The sequence below is a fragment of the Bactrocera latifrons genome, unplaced genomic scaffold (assembly GCF_001853355.1).
Source record: "Bactrocera latifrons isolate USDA-ARS-PBARC rearing strain unplaced genomic scaffold, ASM185335v1 scaffold_300, whole genome shotgun sequence".
NCBI lineage: Eukaryota > Metazoa > Arthropoda > Insecta > Diptera > Tephritidae > Bactrocera > Bactrocera latifrons.
The window spans coordinates 52,976-71,957 of record NW_017536631.1 but is presented as its reverse complement, the minus strand read 5'-3'; the positions used below and the strand labels follow the sequence as shown (position 1 = coordinate 71,957).

The 18,982-nt window shown below is 32.9% G+C and overlaps 2 protein-coding genes across 6 annotated transcripts in view; one reads left to right on the top strand and one right to left on the bottom strand.

Annotated features, from left to right (window-relative positions):
* Nucleotides 1-18,604, bottom strand: part of LOC108970559 — a 26,565-nt gene extending 7,961 nt beyond the window's left edge. The window contains exons 1-3 of the mRNA XM_018936016.1: nt 18,201-18,604; nt 17,997-18,088; nt 16,468-17,504 (exon numbers count right to left, since the gene is read on the bottom strand). Coding sequence (XP_018791561.1) covers nt 16,512-17,504; nt 17,997-18,053 — 1,050 coding nt within the window. The 5' untranslated portion in view covers nt 18,054-18,088; nt 18,201-18,604 and the 3' untranslated portion in view covers nt 16,468-16,511. The remainder of the gene's footprint in view (nt 1-16,467; nt 17,505-17,996; nt 18,089-18,200) is intronic.
* Nucleotides 9,792-16,452, top strand: LOC108970557. 5 transcript variants are annotated; one of them, XM_018936010.1, is made up of 9 exons: nt 9,792-9,799; nt 10,114-11,424; nt 11,493-11,604; nt 11,663-14,160; nt 14,229-14,345; nt 14,435-15,451; nt 15,520-15,630; nt 15,692-15,918; nt 16,002-16,452. In XM_018936010.1, exons 2-9 carry the CDS (start codon nt 10,153-10,155, stop codon nt 16,321-16,323), a joined length of 5,676 nt encoding a protein of 1,891 aa, XP_018791555.1. In that variant the 5' UTR covers nt 9,792-9,799; nt 10,114-10,152; the 3' UTR covers nt 16,324-16,452. The 5 variants fall into 5 exon arrangements, with proteins under 5 accessions (XP_018791555.1, XP_018791557.1, XP_018791553.1 ...); XM_018936012.1 differs by lacking the exon at nt 9,792-9,799 and having other exon boundaries at nt 10,004-11,424; nt 14,435-14,552; nt 14,985-15,451; XM_018936008.1 differs by lacking the exon at nt 9,792-9,799 and having other exon boundaries at nt 10,004-11,424.
* Nucleotides 18,605-18,982: the final 378 nt, after the last annotated feature.

The following is an 18,982-nucleotide window of genomic DNA, read 5'->3' as shown; positions in this document are numbered from 1 at the left end:
AATATTATAATTTATTATTAAAACAGTGTACACATTTTAAAATTACGATTAAGTATGATTCTGGATTAATTGCTGAGATTTTTGCCAGACTTTTAAGGTATGACTATGGTCCCACATATCATGTAAACATAAAGAATAAAGTATTTGCTCTTGTGTACGCTAATCACAAAGAGGAAAAGAAGTTCAGCTACACATCAGCAAAGCTRTGCGCGCTAATATTTTATGTACTTACATAGATATGTACATATGATTGCTTAGTAATTTTCAATAAGCAAAGTCAAAAAAGGTAGAATTTTTCTTCGAATAAAAATATTTTTAATGGAAATATTATATAATACAGTTCAAAATATAGAAGATTCAGATATACGCATGTACATACATACATGCAAATATATATAAATCATAGATTGATTTTGTAGCTATCTATTTCGAACCGCATACATACATATGTACATATTCTTCTACGCAAGTACCCCTGCAGAAAGTTAATTTGTGGGACGTTGGAATACTCAGCCAACTCATGCCTCTACACTAGCTCATTCCTCGTGCTTTAACAATCGATATTACTGCACGATGTAATACGACAGATGTGTTGGGACGTACTTGTAGTTATGTACATATTTATTTTGCAGTATGAGTATCAACGTTAATATGAAAACATCTATGGGTGAGTATGGGTAGTGATTAGAGTAGTTGCAACTATAGGTACTCCATGGAATGCACCGATATCAAACAGAACTGATGGTCCTGTCCGCAATCACACATTACAATGAACCAGTTTTATTAAATGCTTTTTATGTTTTATCAGAATTTTGATTAAGTACTCTACTATAATGATCCAGGTGTAGAATTCATATGTTTGTATGTATATGAAGTGCTCACCAGTTTTTGAAGAAAAATATATGTTTGTATGCCTGATATGTCTTCAGATTTAATTTAATGCAACCTATCGATGAAAATATTAATCGAATAAATAGAACAAGAGAATTAACCAATCATATTGGAATTCGAAATTCCAAAAACAGACTGCTTTTAATGAAAACTCAGTAAAATGAATGCCACCATATGACAGCATAAGTAAAGTAACGATGAGAGATACATTTTACTTGCTTGTACTGTAATTGTCATCCATATGTAAAATTGTCCCATAAGTAAAAATGGTCAAAATGGATTCTGTTTTACTCATAACAGTATATCTTTCTATCCTAAAATATGTAGATACAATCGACCCCCCATATATGTAACTAATATAGAGATTTTCGACTTTACTCCATATGATTGGTAATTGTATGTGGGGTGACTTAATGAAACCCAAGAAAAATTTTTTTGGTATGTGGCTAACTAATAGTTAATAGATGAAATCGGGTGGATACTACCCCAACTCCCATATACTACATTCATACATATGTATAGTATAATGATTTTAATTTTTCTAATGTCGGTCGGTGTATGAGGTATATAGATTTACACCTTCAAATAGTTCCCTGACTTTGTTTGTTGCACGTTGCAAAAGTATAGAGAGTTCGGTTGCGCCCGAAATTAGCTCTCTTTTACTTGTTTTTTTAGTTTGGGTTTGCAGATAATTTTATGCCATTTATGATTCGAGCAAAATTTCAGCCCAATAAACTCGTACTTTTCTACTATCACAGTCTCACTTTTTGAACTTGAACACCGTTTTGATATACAAGTTTATCCATTTATGGGGCAAGTTGACGATCAAGTTGAAACAGATAATGACATAGTTTTGCGAACAAATGGCATTCAATTGTCGGAAATAAGAATACTTCGTTATATACATACATGGGTTGGTAYCAAAATATAATTATATGAATCCATTGTATTAGTTTCTATGACGATGGCATCATGAAACCATTATTACCTATTATCAAGTATATATCGAATATATCTCCATGAAGGTCTATATACTTTTGAATGTGTTTGAACCATTTGTCGAAGTACTTTGCCACTCTGATTAAAACATGCATTTTGAACTCATTAAGCGGCTCTTAAGGTGTCGGTAAAGGAGGACCCTTAATTTATTTTTTACAAACGATAATAAAAAGAATTTATTTGATGCCAAGTCAAAAATATATGATGGATAACTTATCAAATCGATGTTTTGAGTGCTCAAAAATGCAGTTGTTTCAGTCGATGTGTGAGAGTTCACATTGTCGTAATGAATGGAGGTACGTGTTTAGCGCTTGATTTACTGTTTTGCGTTGGTTGCGACATGTCCGATTTGCTTTGAATTGTTTTTGTTAGATTCGGTTTATCTTGAAACAGCCATACAGTCAACTGTTTTTAACTTTCGGGCTCAAACCCGATGTCATAGACGTGCTTCGAAGCACCGCTAATGTATTTTGTTAACATCAATCGACACGAGAAGAATATTTTAAGTCACTGTAAACAGCACAAATAGCACTCGTATGTCAAAACGTTCCGAGTATTCATGTCATCAAAAATGTCAGACTTTACGATAAAAGTGTGAGTTTCTATATTGCAACACTAATGTTGCCAAATCCCGAAATATAATATAAAAGACAACCTACGTATTATTGAATTGAATAAAGATAACCTGAGCAGCCCAAAACGCCACTACAAATTTGAATTTATATATGAACATACATGTGTGGCATTGCTACTTTTAATATTGTAAAGGAACACGATGAAATTTGGATTTGTCAACTCCCAAAATTCGAATAAACAGAAGCTTTACCATGCAATAATTCAAAACACTGAGCAGGACCTGGCTGTTATACAATTGCAGTAAAGTTATTGGTACACCTGCTCAGAGTCCTGATTCAAACCCAATAGAGAATTTGTGTTTTTTAAGGAAGCGAGTAGGTAATCCGTTTATCCTCTTATCAAAGCTTTACAAGAAGAATGAAAAAAAAATCCGGTGATTTGTGATATGAAAAACCTTCTTCAGTACATGTCTAATCGTCTGCGAGCTGTTGTAAACGGTTTTAATAATATTTGGAATAATTGTTTGCAAATTGATAGGACACTATTTGCAGTTTTTATGTTTTTTTTTTTACTTTTGTGCATTATTTATGTTAAAAATATTTGAATTAATAAAATTATGACATTTTTACGAAATAAGAATTAAATTTTTTTTCACTTTGCAAACAATTAATTGATAAACTGTATATTACTTTAAAATCACCCAATTGCAACCTTTTCATATAACACTGTTTATTTATATTTGTACATGGTCTCGATGATCAATGCCCCATTTAATAACTAAAGTATTTACATACATATATATATGTATAATTATGTATGTGAATACGAATTAAAACTAAGTAGATATGTGCTAAATACATTACTTTATTACTTTATTTTAAATAGAAGAGTGCGGATAAAAACTATGCGATCTATTTTTGTTTACTACACTTTGACCTGGTGTACGGCGACAACAGAAGTAGAAAACACAATTGCAAAGAAAAGTGGAAAAGGCAGATATCATAAATTAGTTGTAGGAAGGAGAAAGAAGACTCGAACGAGATACAAGTAAACGCTCTCTCTCGAAGTAATAACACATATGCATTTGCATACATATATGCATGTGTATATTTACTTATATTTATCAATATAAGTATGTATGTATCTAAGTGTTCTCGGTGCAGTCGTCGGTAGTATTTACCAGCTTATACGTTTGTAGACACATATTCATTTTACTGTGATATGTACCAACATTTGTAGATTTCTTGAGCGTTCTGCTCAGTAAAACGAATAGTGTACACCATAGGATTGTATTTATACATTTTTAGAGTACATTGAGGCAAAAAAGTTTACTTTTCTTAAACAATTTAATACCATTTACTAGGAGGACATAATACTTTATTCAGTGTGTTGGCGATTTGTTTATACCGCTGTAATCTGGTTGGTTATGAATGTATAGATGCATGTATTTTTGTTCCTAAATAAGCAGATATGATGATGATTTACCAAACAAAAAGCTACAACAACGTCCACAAGGAAAATCTAAACAGTGACTTATGCACACTGACGTTAGGAACAACAACACGACCAAAGAAAATTACCATCTGGGCCATTCAGTCATCTTAAACTACATTCATAGGAGGACTTTTTCTGTCACTAATTACATATTTGCAAATTCTCACATTCTCCGTGTCTAGTACGCTTTATGTACATGACACGGGGATTCAAAAATCCCCCTTTTTTAATTTTTCTATTATATTATGCATATTGRCAGGACGTCGTCCCATCGCCTCCAAAATTCGATTTAGGCGACATGAAGAGTCTTTATCCGAACATACTTTAATGCGACAAGGTTCACCACCGTACATATTGTACTACTCTTCCCATTGCTATCATCAACAATGTATTTCAGTGCATGATAAATTTATGCATAACCGAAAAAATGTCTATATTTGCAAGGCAGTTTTCTGTAGATATGTATATTTTTATATTTAGGAAGAGATATGAGAGATGAAAATCTTTCCAAACCTTTCACCGAACGCATTGTTGCGAACATTATGTAGTGGTATATTGAATTTTTTGTAAAAGTTGAGGTAAGTCAAACTTTTATTACTCTTACAACATGTTGCTTCAGAGACCTTCTTAATATTTTCTTTGATAATGCTTTAATTCGTGTTTTATGGCTTGTGAACGATATCAAGATATTTATAAGATACTAAAGCCATATCTGCCAGTCTAACTAAATTTCTAATACTCTTACAACATGTTGCTTCAGAGACCTTCTTAATATTTTCTTTGATAATGCTTTAATTCGTGTTTTATGGCTTGTGAAAGATATCATGATATTTTAAAGATACTAAAGCTATATCTGCCAGTCTAACTGAAATTTTAMGACCAGAAATTGTTAAAAAAGTTTACATTGCTCTAGTACTATTCACCTATGTGCATACATTTTATTGTATTACTAAGAAGAAAAATTGGTATAGTGCTTTGAGTTGGCAACNATATCATGATATTTTAAAGATACTAAAGCTATATCTGCCAGTCTAACTGAAATTTTACGACCAGAAATTGTTAAAAAAGTTTACATTGCTCTAGTACTATTCACCTATGTGCATACATTTTATTGTATTACTAAGAAGAAAAATTGGTATAGTGCTTTGAGTTGGCAACACTACAGACAACCAAGAAACTCACGACGCTCAGACTGACAGTACGACGGCTGTTTATATGAATGTCTGCATTGACAACGATTCATAATGACATGCATTTGTGTCTATTAAAATGGCTTAAAGTGAATATAAATATAGTATACATACATATGTCGTTTGTGTTTATATAATATATATTAATATTTTGAATTCATACGATTTTATATTATAATTGTTATCCTTGTGCTTATAAAAATCGAATCTTATAGTTAGGAGCACTGAAAAATGTCAATATATTAGTACGAAATAATAATATTGTCAATTACCTCGTTATGAAGTACTTTATTTATGCAATATGTTCATGAATGCTTAAATATACTTATATATGTACATACATATATACATATGTGCATATGTATGTATATTCACATCCGTAATACTTATTCCAGTATCTCAGAAATGTTCAATTTTCAAATTAGAATAAGAGCATCTTGTTTATCGAAAACTGGAAGAATTACTTTGCACCCCTTTGTGGAAGGCTTCATACATTTTAAAAAGCATTGTAAAATTTTAAGCCGTAGGTAAATGAAGTAACAAATTACTAGTTTTATTTTCAGGCAAAGTTTTTATCTCAATTTAGGTTTTTATAACTCAAAGTTTGGTTAAATCATGGCCTTTATCTGTTTAATATACATATATTGAATTCGAAATTTAGAGTTGGGGGAATTAAATATTTTTCTAAGTATTCAGTAGATGTTTATAGCCTTCATATCATTATATATGTATGTATGTAGATATGCGTGCATATTGTGAATTCCTATACATTGTGCCAGCTTAGCCAACCGTCCGTTTCTATATCTTGATATATGTATATTTTTTATGCACTCGTGTTCTTTAAACAGGTTTGTCTTCACAACGGATTGTGTTCGCCTTCACGAACGTTGTAATGTTCACGTTTTGTATCAAACACAAACATACCTTACAAGCTTACATATGTATGTATGTATGGTACGAAGCGTAAATTCGTATATTCGTAATTAATTTTTACCCGTTAGTTTGAAAGGTTCGCATATCTATACCAAAAATAGACTTTGACTTATGTATGTATGTACATACATATTTATCGGTATTTTCAGACGAGGAAACAAAAAAGTTCGGGGGGCGTCACATCTGGGCTGTAAGGCGGCTGCGGAGACGTTAGGTAGCTGTTTGCAAGAAAGGTGGTGTGAGCCGGGGCGTTGTGGTGGTGCAATTTTCAATCGGCTGCAATTTCTTCGTTTGAGTCTCTTGAGAACTTCCTTACGTGGAACGTGGCGTTAACGGTTTGTCCAGGAGGAACAAATTCATGGTGGACGATGCCTTTGTTGTCAAAAACGACAATAAGCATCGTTTTCACTTTGGATTTGCTCTGGGTAAGCCTGCTTGATGCAATTAAAAGTCTCTGTCGCAGATTTACCAAGTTTCACACAGAATTTAATCGGGTACCTCTGCTCTAGCGAACGCTGCATTTTTGGCTTGCACCACTCACAGAAACATGTCGAGCGAAAATGTTTGTCTTGACTATCCAGGTGCTTGGAGACAACTGACCAGCCGCTCGTTCGTTAGGTAGGAACGCCCTCTACCGAGTCTAGTCGGTGCGCGCACGCTCCAAAGTACAGTCGCGGTGGAAGAAAATCAGTCCTATTACTTTCCTGATTGTATTGTACTGAATTTTCTTTATTATTATTAGGGGTAGTATTGGTTAAATTTTATCCATTTTTAACTTAAGGGCACGTCATCTTTGAATTTCAATGATATATCTTCTACAGTAAAAGAATGATATTTCATTTCTTGAAAAGATATGGCCCGATTTTAGACGGGAGACTATTTCGAAGGCACTATTTGTGCACAGTTTTGCTCTTACATCTTACTTTGTGCTTTATTAAAATGCTGTAAGGGTATCATATCTGTTAAATAGCAATGGATGTGGTTATCATTAAATTTCATTCATTTTCGGACAAGAACGATATTCCATTTCTTGAAAAGATATGGCCTGATTTTAGACGGGAGACTATTTCGAAGGCAATAATTGTACACAGTTTTGCTCTTACATCTTACTTGGTGCTTTATTAGAATGCTTTAAAGTGAAAGAATAGGATTTAATTTAAGCTTCTGATATATGGGAAGTAAGCGTGGTTCTCCTCCATGCCAACACTTATCATATACATATATTAGACGAATTGTGCGCACCAAATTTGGTTGAAATTTGTGGAGTAGCTTCTGAGATATAGGATTTCACTCAAAGGCAGGTATTGCCACACTTATTTTCCAATTGTTTATGTCTGTTAAATAGCAATGGGGTGCCACATTTAGGCCATCCTTAAGCCCACTGTGCTCATTTTCGCATTTTGTGAGATTTATTTTCAGAAAACTTGGCTCATTTGGATTTACAGGTTTTGGATATAGCATGTACATTCAGCTTGTTAGATTGATTAAACCACTCTTATATTCTGTTGCAACCCGTTGCTATTAATATTGAAAATGAAAAATCATGTGACATATTCCAGTTAATCGAACAGAATTTATTCATTTTCCATTTATAGGCAGCTGTAATTGTCAAAAATCGATATAAACAAACATTCTATGCAGGTAGATTTCGAGGATCGAGATCGAAATCAAATTAAAATATCAGGGAAGGGAATTTTTTGAATTGAAATACATCTTTAACTATATAAAGCTGTTTTTTGTTTATGAACTAGAATACTTATTATTATTCAAATACGTTTTTGAAACAATAAAAATCCTGGTTGACAGTATCATTATTTCATTTCTAAAATCATCAAATATGATGCAACTACACACCGTGTTCAATGAAATAACAGCGCAGATGACTGCACTTCACTCCAAACCAAATGGATATACAGTGAAATTACCCTTTACGGAGAGTCCTTATAATCGCGCCAGAACACAACGTTTTCATTAATATTTTTATACAGAACCAACTCCTATAATCTGGCACGGAAACTAATGGGATTATTGTGATTCACCCACTACTGCCTGATATTGGCTCGAACTTATTAGTTCCGTAGAAATATAATTCGGACAGCTTCCGTAGCCGCACAAAAACATTGCTACGGCGGGTGTCCGGTTAAGAGGTATTTCATTGTATTTATAATTACATTTGCATATGCATACKTATGTACGTATGTATGTACATATTTTTATTTATTATCGCTTAATTTAGTAATATATGAAATTCTTTCAAAGTATTAATTCTGCAGTCTTAAGTTTATTCAAAAAATTGTAACACTTCAGTTTTTAATATGGTAGAATTCATCTCTTTGTGTTAAGCGGAAACAGTGATTGAAACCAAATGCAGAGGAATGTTAGTAGCGACGCCAAACAAATTATTTATAATAAATTATAATACCAAAAATAAACATTTTTTCAATATACATAGAGAGAGCGGAAACAGTTGAAGGAAGCGTGAACTTTAACCAGAGAGAAAATTTAATCACATTAATGGAGTATTGGAATTGGGAGAGCATTTGACAAATTTAAAAGTTAAAATTTTAAAATCAACTTGTACATTTTTTAACTACTGTGTTTTTCCTTACCTATAGAACCTGTTAGGTTATTAAAGTGAATTGTTCAAACCCCTAACCAAAGAAAACATGTTAAAAATATCAAAAGATACACAAAAGTTAATTGAAACTGTATAGGTTTACGGTGGTGCGCTTATAGCCATATGTATACATATGAATGTATGTTTACATCCTCTCTTGGGAGCATAAGCCACACACAGAACTTAAATGTATGCGTAAGAGCATTGAACAACTAAAATTCAARGAAAATGACAAAATACTGAAAAATTTAAAACAATTCACTAATTTTTGTAGTTCTTGGCAAGTTATACGAGCGAATAAGAACAGTCAATTACCTTAACTTTCTTCACGCTATATTTAAGATACATACGTATGTATTGAATTGGCGCGAGTCGATAAAAAATGCATATGGCCGTATAGGAATATGTGTACATTGTACACACATATGTATGTATGTGTGGATATGTGTTAGTGTATAATATTCCAATCTTCAATTATCTTACTTTTTGTGCTCGACACATTTTTTAATACTTAATCCAATCAGTATTTCGATTAGTATATTAACCAAGCTTATATATGTATATATATACGCAAGTTTTGAACTTCACAGCATATCACATTTAAATTCACACGAACAGACTCGCATGCTGTTTTTGCAATTTCGTTCCTTAGTAATTCGAAGCATTTTGATTAAATAACAAATTGTTGGTAAAGACAAGTCTGTTGCCTTATTAACAAAATACACTTCTACCATAGAAAATTATCGACATTGAACCAAATAGTATACAAATGTATATTATTTTTCTTTTTTGATTTTCACTTCACATCAGTTCACTTAAAACAAAAAATTTTTTACATCCATGCGCCGGATGCATAAGTATATAACCGCTGACATTTTGCTTCTTACTAATTTCTGGCTGCGTGTAGTGAGGCAATGTTGCCTACCCAAACAAATTATATGATTAATTGAGCTAAGAGAATTGAAGTAAATTCGCCGTAGTTTTAAAACTAAGRGAATAAATTAACAAAGAGAATGAGTAAGGGCTGAGATGGGGAAAACTTATCGATTAATTAAACTGCATGAAAGTTACATTGTAGTGTTACCGTTTTCATGAACAGGTATAGGCATTTGTATAGCGAATAATATTAATAGACAATATTGCAAATAATTATTATCCATATTATCTTGAGCTACATGTTTCATGTTTCGGTGTGATATTTATTTGMATTAAAAAAAACTTTTTCTAATAGAATTAGCATTATGTGACAATAAAATTTATTGGCGTGTCTGGCAACATACAATTTGTGTCGTGTTCATTTTTWATTTTCTGTTAGAATTTCGCGGGTGATAACATTTGAAGTTATTTTTTATTTTGATGAAGCATTAGTTACAGATAATATAGGAATTGATATATTACTACCATCCTTTCCAGCGGATTATTTCAAATATATTTATTACATCTTGCAACACTATGTCCGATTCATCAGATTATTGGTGTGATTTGACAYTGGACCAAGAGACCCTCCATAATGTGGACGCACCAAATAATTCGCACATAGAAGAGTGTCTAGGGTTTGATAACAATGTTGGCGATTCATGGCTATATCCTAGTAATTTACCGGAGCGGACCTATCAGTTAAGCATAGTAAAAACATCACTGTTCAATAACACACTCGTTGTGTTGCCGACTGGGCTTGGTAAAACATTCATTGCTGCAGTTGTAATGTATAATATCTACCGATGGTATCCGACTAGTAAAGTCATATTTATGGCACCAACTCGTCCATTGGTGGCACAACAATTTGATGCATGCCAACGTGTAATGCCATTTCCTGATGAAGATACTATAGAGTTGACTGGTAGATTGCATCGCAACAGTCGTAAAGAAATTTGGAAAAAGAAACGTGTATTCTTCGCAACACCTCAGGTGGTACTGTCCGATATGATTGCCGATGAAGACAAATGTTCGTCCGACTCAAATTTTCCTTTTAAACAAGTAAAACTAATTGTGGTAGACGAAGCTCATCGGGCAAAGGGACGATATGCATATACAGAAGTAGTTCGAGCCATGGAGAAACGAAATAATTACTTTAGAGTGGTGGCACTCTCAGCAACTCCTGGTCGTACGATGGAAGATATTGCTGAAGTGGTACAAAATCTGCTCATATCTCAGATTGAAGTACGTTGTGACACGTCAGTAGATGTACTGCCTTATATGCATAAACGGGATATGAAAACTGTAGTAGTACAGCTTGGAAATGAAATGAAGGAATTATATGCAGAGATCTTATCAATTATAGATCCTTATCTAAAGGACTTAATTAGTGCTCAAGTATTAAGAGGATCGTTGAAAAACATTTCACGTAATTTCCTTTTGTTCGAACAGAAACGTTTTCGGGAGATTAATCAAAATGCACAGGATCAAAAAAATGTATTAGTTTCAAAAAATTTTTCCTTTTGCATTAGTATGTATCATGCTCTAGAACTATTGGAACGTCATGGCATTCGTGTATTTCTTAATTTTTTCGAGAAGGACGAAGATGGGCGGAGTAATTTTGTTGTAAATGTGGAACCTAAAGTACGTAATTTATTGGATCGTTTGCGTGATCAGTTTGGTCGAGACTCTTTTGAAATTTTAACAAATATGATGGTTAATGGTCAATTCGTTAAAATGCCAGACAATTTTGACTTTGGGCACCCAAAGTTTGAGCAAGCAAGAACTTGTTTACTTCAGCATTTTCAAGTATGTTTGACGTTAAAATATGTTAATACTCATTATTCCTGTCATAAATATATTTTAAATATTTATAGATTACACCAAACTCGCGTGCTATAGTTTTCTGTGAATATCGAGAAACAGTTATGCTGATGTATCGATTATTGTTACAGCATGAGACGCTACTGAAGCCACGTTATTTTGTAGGTAAGTATGATTGCTTCTGTGTTAATTTTAATAATTAATTCTCGTATAATTTCATAAGGTCAAGGTGGTAACATGGGTAGTTTGCGTTCACTAACACAAAAACAACAAATTAAAATTATGGATGACTTTCGAAGTGGAAAATGTAATATCCTTATAGCAACCTCCATAGGAGAAGAAGGTATTGATGTTGGCGAAGTAGAACTAATTTTATGCTTCGACATCAATACTTCTAATCCACAACGTTTTCTTCAAAGAATTGGTCGAACTGGAAGGAATAAACAGGGTAGTGTTGTGGTATTAGTTACTGAAGGACGGGAAGAGCAAATTTTCAAAAATGTATTAGCTCAAAAAAACCTAACTAATCCAAGAATGTTTCAATCAATGATAGTAAATAAATCTCTATATAAGAAATCACCACGATTGGTCCCTACTGATGTAGATCCCAAAGTAATTCGCGTTTTTATAAAACCTACTAAATCCAAAGAAAATAAGGACATAAATTCAAAAAACAGAACAAAAAAAAAGGTTACGTTGAATCCTAACTCAATGTTTATGGATCCCTCACAGCATGGTGTAGAAACACAGCAAAATCTTGAAAAATGTTTAAGAAGAATCGATGAATATTTCAATACTTTTGATGATCCCGTGGCATCTAATACACAGTTGTTAAAGGGAACTACATGTACGCAAAAATTTGTTCATAAATTGAATTCCTCTCAAGGAATATCTCTACATAATTCTCAACGTTTTCGTAATCTAAAAAGAGTTCTTGATAAAAATTCAACTTTAATACCTTCCAGAGAAATTATTACAAATCCGATAGATCAATTAAAGTCCTCCAAGGTATCTAATGATGGAAAACGTTTTATTTTGCGCACTCAACCATCTATTGTTAGTAATATTTTTGATAAGATGAAGTTGCTGGAAATATTACCTTTAAAACCCGACGAAATGTCAGACGAAGAAAAAGATATCCGACATTTGTACGACATTATTGAAAAACTGTTAGGGGGCGATCTCTCTATGGAAAATTTCATTGATGATGTTGATATTGAACACTTAGCTAGACAACGAATGTATAGACCTCCCTCTGATAATGATCTAAGTGATAGTGAGTACAAAGATGTTTGCAATACAATATTCGATGGATTGGAAGAACAAGGACTTTTATGCGATAATTTTGATTACATACAAGAAGAGTTGAAGAAAACTAAGTTTTATGAAGGCTCATATCCCAAACTAGAAAGTGACGATTATCAACAAATATCATATTCACCACCAAGAAATGATACCGATTCAATGGTATATGAAACTGTTATTTTAGATGAAGAAACTAAAATCAGCACATTTGGTGAAACTAGCCGAAATAATAATAATGGTGATTATCAACCTATATTACATTCACCACTGAATGATGGCGATTCAATGGTATATGAAAATGGTATTTTAGATGAAGAACCTGAAATCAGCACATTTGGTGAATCTAGCCTAAATAATGAATCCATATATCAAGCTAATTATCAAAGGCATAAACTTGCAATAAAAGCAAGTGACAGGTTGACTCCAATACAGAGTCCTTTATCAAAAGCTTTTCAGCGGCAGCTTTCAAAGTTTGGAAATGAAATTCACACAAAAMGGAAATCGTTGAAACTGGAGGACGATCATTTTGGTACACATAACAATGGAGATAAATCATCTGACATTATAACATTATTTGAGACATCAGATGAAGACAATCAGGTAGAAACAAGGGCCTTGATCAGTGGAAGTTCAAAAAACTCTGAACCGAAATGTATAAAACCAAATTTAAACAAATATTCAAATGACTGCAAAAAATTAAGCKTTATTGGTGATCCTTCTAAGCAATTATCACAATCAACCCAGAATGATTTAGATGTAGATGTAAACGATTTTTTGAAACCATTTCCTGAAGAAACGCGTGACGAATCAGTTGACAACATCCCTACTTTGAAATCCAAAATTGAAGATAGCCGTGTTTTTAATAATAAACCTTTTTACTCCTCAAATTTTAATTTAATTCAAAAAGGAAATAAATTCACTTCTAACGYGAACTGTAATTCAGAAGTTTTGGGTTCTAACACAGCCATAACACCACCAGAAGAACGAATAGATCTATCAGAGCAATATAGAAAATCCTCAACCCTGTTCGCTCCGCTCAAAAAAGAAACTAATGATTTTTTAAAAACATCAACTAATGTCAATCCTAATTTAGAAATGCAGAGTCCTAGTAGACCCATAACACCACCAGAAAGATTATCAACTCAACCAGAGCTATATGAAAAATCACCAACCCTTTTCGAATTGTACTTGGAGAATATTAAAAGGTATAAAGGGAACATGCCGGAACATATAAAACAGTCCGTTGCCTTCGCAGAGAAACAGATTCGCGAAGCATCATCTGATCGGCATTTATTTTCAACAACAAATTTAAGTTATAATGAAGAAAAAAATATTTCATCGAGTGATTCAGGTGAACCGAACGAGAGAGCAGTAAGGTCGGAAACTGGTTGTGAAGAGTTTATTGAAACACAAATTGTACGTATATATGTAAAAAATCGTTTTATAGTGGCGAAGATAATATTATAATGTATTTAATTTCACAGCCCATTTCCGTTTGTACGGAATCCATTTCAGACACATACAGAGATTCAAGTGTTACTAATGCAAAGGTAGAAGAAGGGTCTGAAACGGAGTGCGAAGAAATCACTGGAACGCAAAAGGTAACCCATTTTGACATTTTTTAAGTATCTGAGGTACATATGCATACTGTATACATTACACATAGACTGTTGATTGCTTCTGATTACAGCGGCAAAATCGTCATAATGTGGATAATGATCCTGCATGTAGTAGCGACGAATATAGTGAAAGGCCCTATAATCAGTATATAAAAGAAATGAATTGGAATGAATTTACAATAAAGGCAGGTAACAAGTCGACTCCAGTACAGGGTCCTTTAGCAAAAGCTTTTCAGCGGCAGCTTTCAAAGTTTGGAAATAAAGTTCACACAAAAAGGAAATCATTGAAACTGGAGGACGATAATTTTGGTACACATAACAACGAAGATAAATCATCTGGCGTTATAATTTTATCTGACACATCAGATGAAGAKTGTCAGGTAGAGACACAGGCCTTGATCAGTGGAAGTTTCAAGAACTCGGAACCGAAATCCATAAAACCAATTTTAAATAAATATTTTAAACAAATGCCTTCATTATCAAAATCAACCCAAAATAACTTAGACGTAGACATAAATAATTTTTTGAAACCATTTCCTGAAGAAACTGCTGACGAATCAGTTGACAACATCCCTAATAATCGACCTTTTTACTCCTCAAATTTCAATTTATTTCAAAAAGGACATAAACGCACTTCTAACGAAAACTATAATTCAGAAGTTTTGGATTCTAACACCGCCATAACACTATCAACCCTGTTCACTCCGCTCCACAAAAAAGCTAATGATTTTTTAAACACATCAATTAATGTCAATCCCAATTTAAAAATGCAGAATCGTAATAGACCCATAACGTCACCAGAACGATTATCAACTCAACCAGAGCCATATGAAAAATCACCAACCATTTCCGAATTGTACTTAGAAAATAAGAAAATATGTAAAGAGAACATGCCGGAACATATAAAACAGTGCGTTGCCTTCGCAGAGAAACAGATTCGCGAAGCATCATCTGATCGGCATTTATTTTCATCAACAAATGTAAGTTATAATGAAGAAAAAAATATTTCATCGAACGTTTCAGGTGAAGGGAAGGAGAGAGCAGTAGGGTCGGAAACTTATTGTGACGATTTTATTGAAACACAAATCGTACGTATATAAATAAAAAATCGTCTTATAGTGGCCATGATAATAGTATATTGTAATTAATTTAACAGCCCAACCTTTGTACAGAATCCATTTCAAACACACACAGAGATTGTGTTACTAATGCAAATTCAGAAGAAGGGTCTGATACGGATTGCGAAGAAATCACTGAAACGCAAAAGGTAACTCATTTTGACATTTTTTAAGTATCTGAGATACAAATGTATGAAATGTGTACAATAGGCTGTTGATTGCTTCCGATTACAACGGCAAAATCGTCGTCGTCTGGATAATTTTATTGATTATGAGGCTGTAGCAAGTGGCGATGAAAGTGACGATGAATATATTGAAATGCCATGTAGTAAGTATAYAAAGGACTCTATGATTGTATCGAGTGATGAGTTGGATACAATAGACGAAAATGCACCCACATCCTCTCAGATGCAAGCACATTATCTTCAATCCATTAAGTATGTCAAATACTACTAATWTAAACCGTACCCTAATACCGGTAATATTAAAAATATACGGCTTAATATTATTTATATTTCAGAAGCCCGAAACCTATAGCTTGTGGTGCTTTCAGAATTCCTCCCTTCCGGGAGTATAATGATCTCAGCCAAATTTACTCACAAATGCCCCCGAAAGAACCTTCCCAATATGTTTATGACTCCTTTGTTGTAGCTGAAGAACATGATAAAGAATGTATGAAATCACAAAATGAAACATTGAGCCCGCTGGGACGAGCTGAACGTATTTTAAAAGAACAAAAACGTGCACGAAAAAAATTCAAAAAGGTCGCCCAGTTTAAGAAACGAAAGCGTATTCACCAGCTTTCCGACAGTTCTGATGACGACTTAATTTTTCTTAAGTAAGAGTATAAATTTGTATGTTTTTATTTAAAAAATGTTTAGCACACCTGAAACTTTAGTAAGTGAGTAGTATAATAGATATATATATATATATACATATACAAGTATAATTAATAAAATATAAAAACTTAATTTATCGAACAATACCTTTTTAAAGTTATAGCTGAAACAATTAAAATAGCAGTTACTTCTTATTGAATGCTGTCAAGATTCGTATTATTATCATTGGTAGTATGGCGAAGTTTATGCAGGTTACGAGGTTTTATGTACACTTTGTTAAATAAGTTTGACAAGCTGCAATTCTTGTTTAGTCTGATGGCTGTATTTTCAACTTTTGATTTTAAATCCTGTTCGTAAACATTCTCAAATAGTTTTTGATTTTTATTTACTTGTGTACCTTTTGAAAACGCTTCTTGTTTTAAACTTTTCTTTGCTATTTTTGTACAATTTACAATTACCGAGAGTAATATGCAAAACTCCACAATAGCAATGATAAGACTAAATTGTAAGAACAATGTATACTGTTCATTATACCAATTCTCTATGTATTTGAGACAAGGCATATTGTGCCGATTTTTTACATAGTCCATTTTCTGCAACATTTGACACTGAGTTATGTTCTCGGGCTTCGGATCCAAATAAGACAACTTATCATCGACATTTTGTAAAATACAACAAGTAAGAGGTACTACCCACTCTCGCTRACCGTAACTCTGCAGTTTCCAAAGGGATGTGTCATAGTTAATATCGTTATTTATGCCACAGCAACCGAAATGAGTCTGGACCAAATCAATGGCATTAGTGAATTGCTCTTTCCCAGGTATACCATAGTTTCCCTGTAGAACTTTAACCATTTTCGTTTCATCCAAACTGATGCCCAAACAATGTGGCCACAAAGTAATCGCTAGACAGACTAATAATTGAGCTAGGAGTAAAACGACCACTGATAAAAAATACAAACTAAGGCAGCAATAGGTGTGCAGGCCGGACGCCCAAAATCCAACCATGGAGACGAGAACTGCTATACATCCCGCTACAGGAACGCCAATGGAAATATAATAGAATAAAGGTTGTGGTAAGCTGTTCAGTTTCTCGCTCGTTGTCACCAGAAGACGCGATAGAAGAATACGTTTTGAATCGTTAAAAAGGAGGAAACCAGAAACGATAAGAATCACTCCACAGAACTAGAAAAGAAACATATAAATTGTTAAATACACAAAATTATATAGACTTTTAGGAAAAATAAACAAGCAGCCAACAACAATGGTAACAAAAAACAAGAAAAAACGTTATCTCCGATTGCACCGAAACTATAACAGAAATAGAAAATTTTCTATATAAGAACATAGAGTACCGAAAATCATGATATGTAGTATATACGAGTAGGGCTAATTCGCCAACTTTCGATTGAAAAATACAGTACACATTATTTTCAGAAAATATACACATTTTGCCACAACTTATTTCAAAACTAAATTGGTATGAAGTAAGCGTGATTGTAGTTCGCTTTGGTCCATTACACTCTTTGCAACATGTTGAGAAAATATAATATAGTGTAAGTATCAGAGCGTAACGGACAATATGGACTATGTTTTTCAGCAAACGTTTCAATATTAATTTATATGCATGTACTGGTATTTACTATCACATTATAGCAAACATTTGATTTTACTTACCAGGAATATGAGATTACAACAGTTGAGGAATAATTTATGATTGAATGCGCGCGTCATTGTTCGATTTTTACTTTATCAACTTTTGTAGTATCCTTTTGTAAGTATGTATGTAAGCATGTAAAGAAGTTAAATTAAAAATTAATAAGTTGATATATTTTTAATATTGCTTAAATTCAYGATGAAATTATTTAATCTAATGCTCACCGAATACTAAATAGAACTGATGGTCTACTGCGGTGTCATTGATGTCAAAGAGCTCTTTCGAATGCTTCGAATATTAGATGCAATGTTACCTTTGTTATTAAATGTAAACATGTTAACAATTAAATTGAATAAAATTTGCAATAGAAATGTCCCACTCTCATTMATTTAATTTATGCATTGTCTTTATAAGCTGTTCGGAGAGAATTGTTCATCTGCAAACCGTGAAGCAGTAAAAAAGAGATAATATAAAGCGTCTAAACACTGTTGCTACCTGTTGAATGATTTTCCATGAATGCGCCGTAAAACGTATTTATTAATGTCTGTAGGAACTCGTATACACAATTTTTTTATGAGTATGTAAACGCATAAAATTTCAAAACAGGCGAAAAATATATTCTTTTTGTGACTAGATATTATATGAAATTTTAAGTAATTCGCCTGTAATCGGTTTAGTTTGCTTATTTCACTAATCAAAAAATTTAAATTCTAAAGAGTGGGTAATTCTATACATACATACATAATTGTATATAATAAATGATTGTCATATTTTCTAATATAAACTCGTCATTCAAAGTAAACGTAAATATAAATTTCTAGTTAATAAAGCACTCTCAGTACTTTCTTTGAGCAATGTATAATTTATTTTACTAACTTGCATTATATATTACAATTTAATCTCACTATAATGACCGACCGTGCTCCGAATGCGTTCACCGAGTTTAGCGACAACTTTCCAAGTATTTATTATTGTATTTATTTAAATAATATAAGACTTCTTCGAG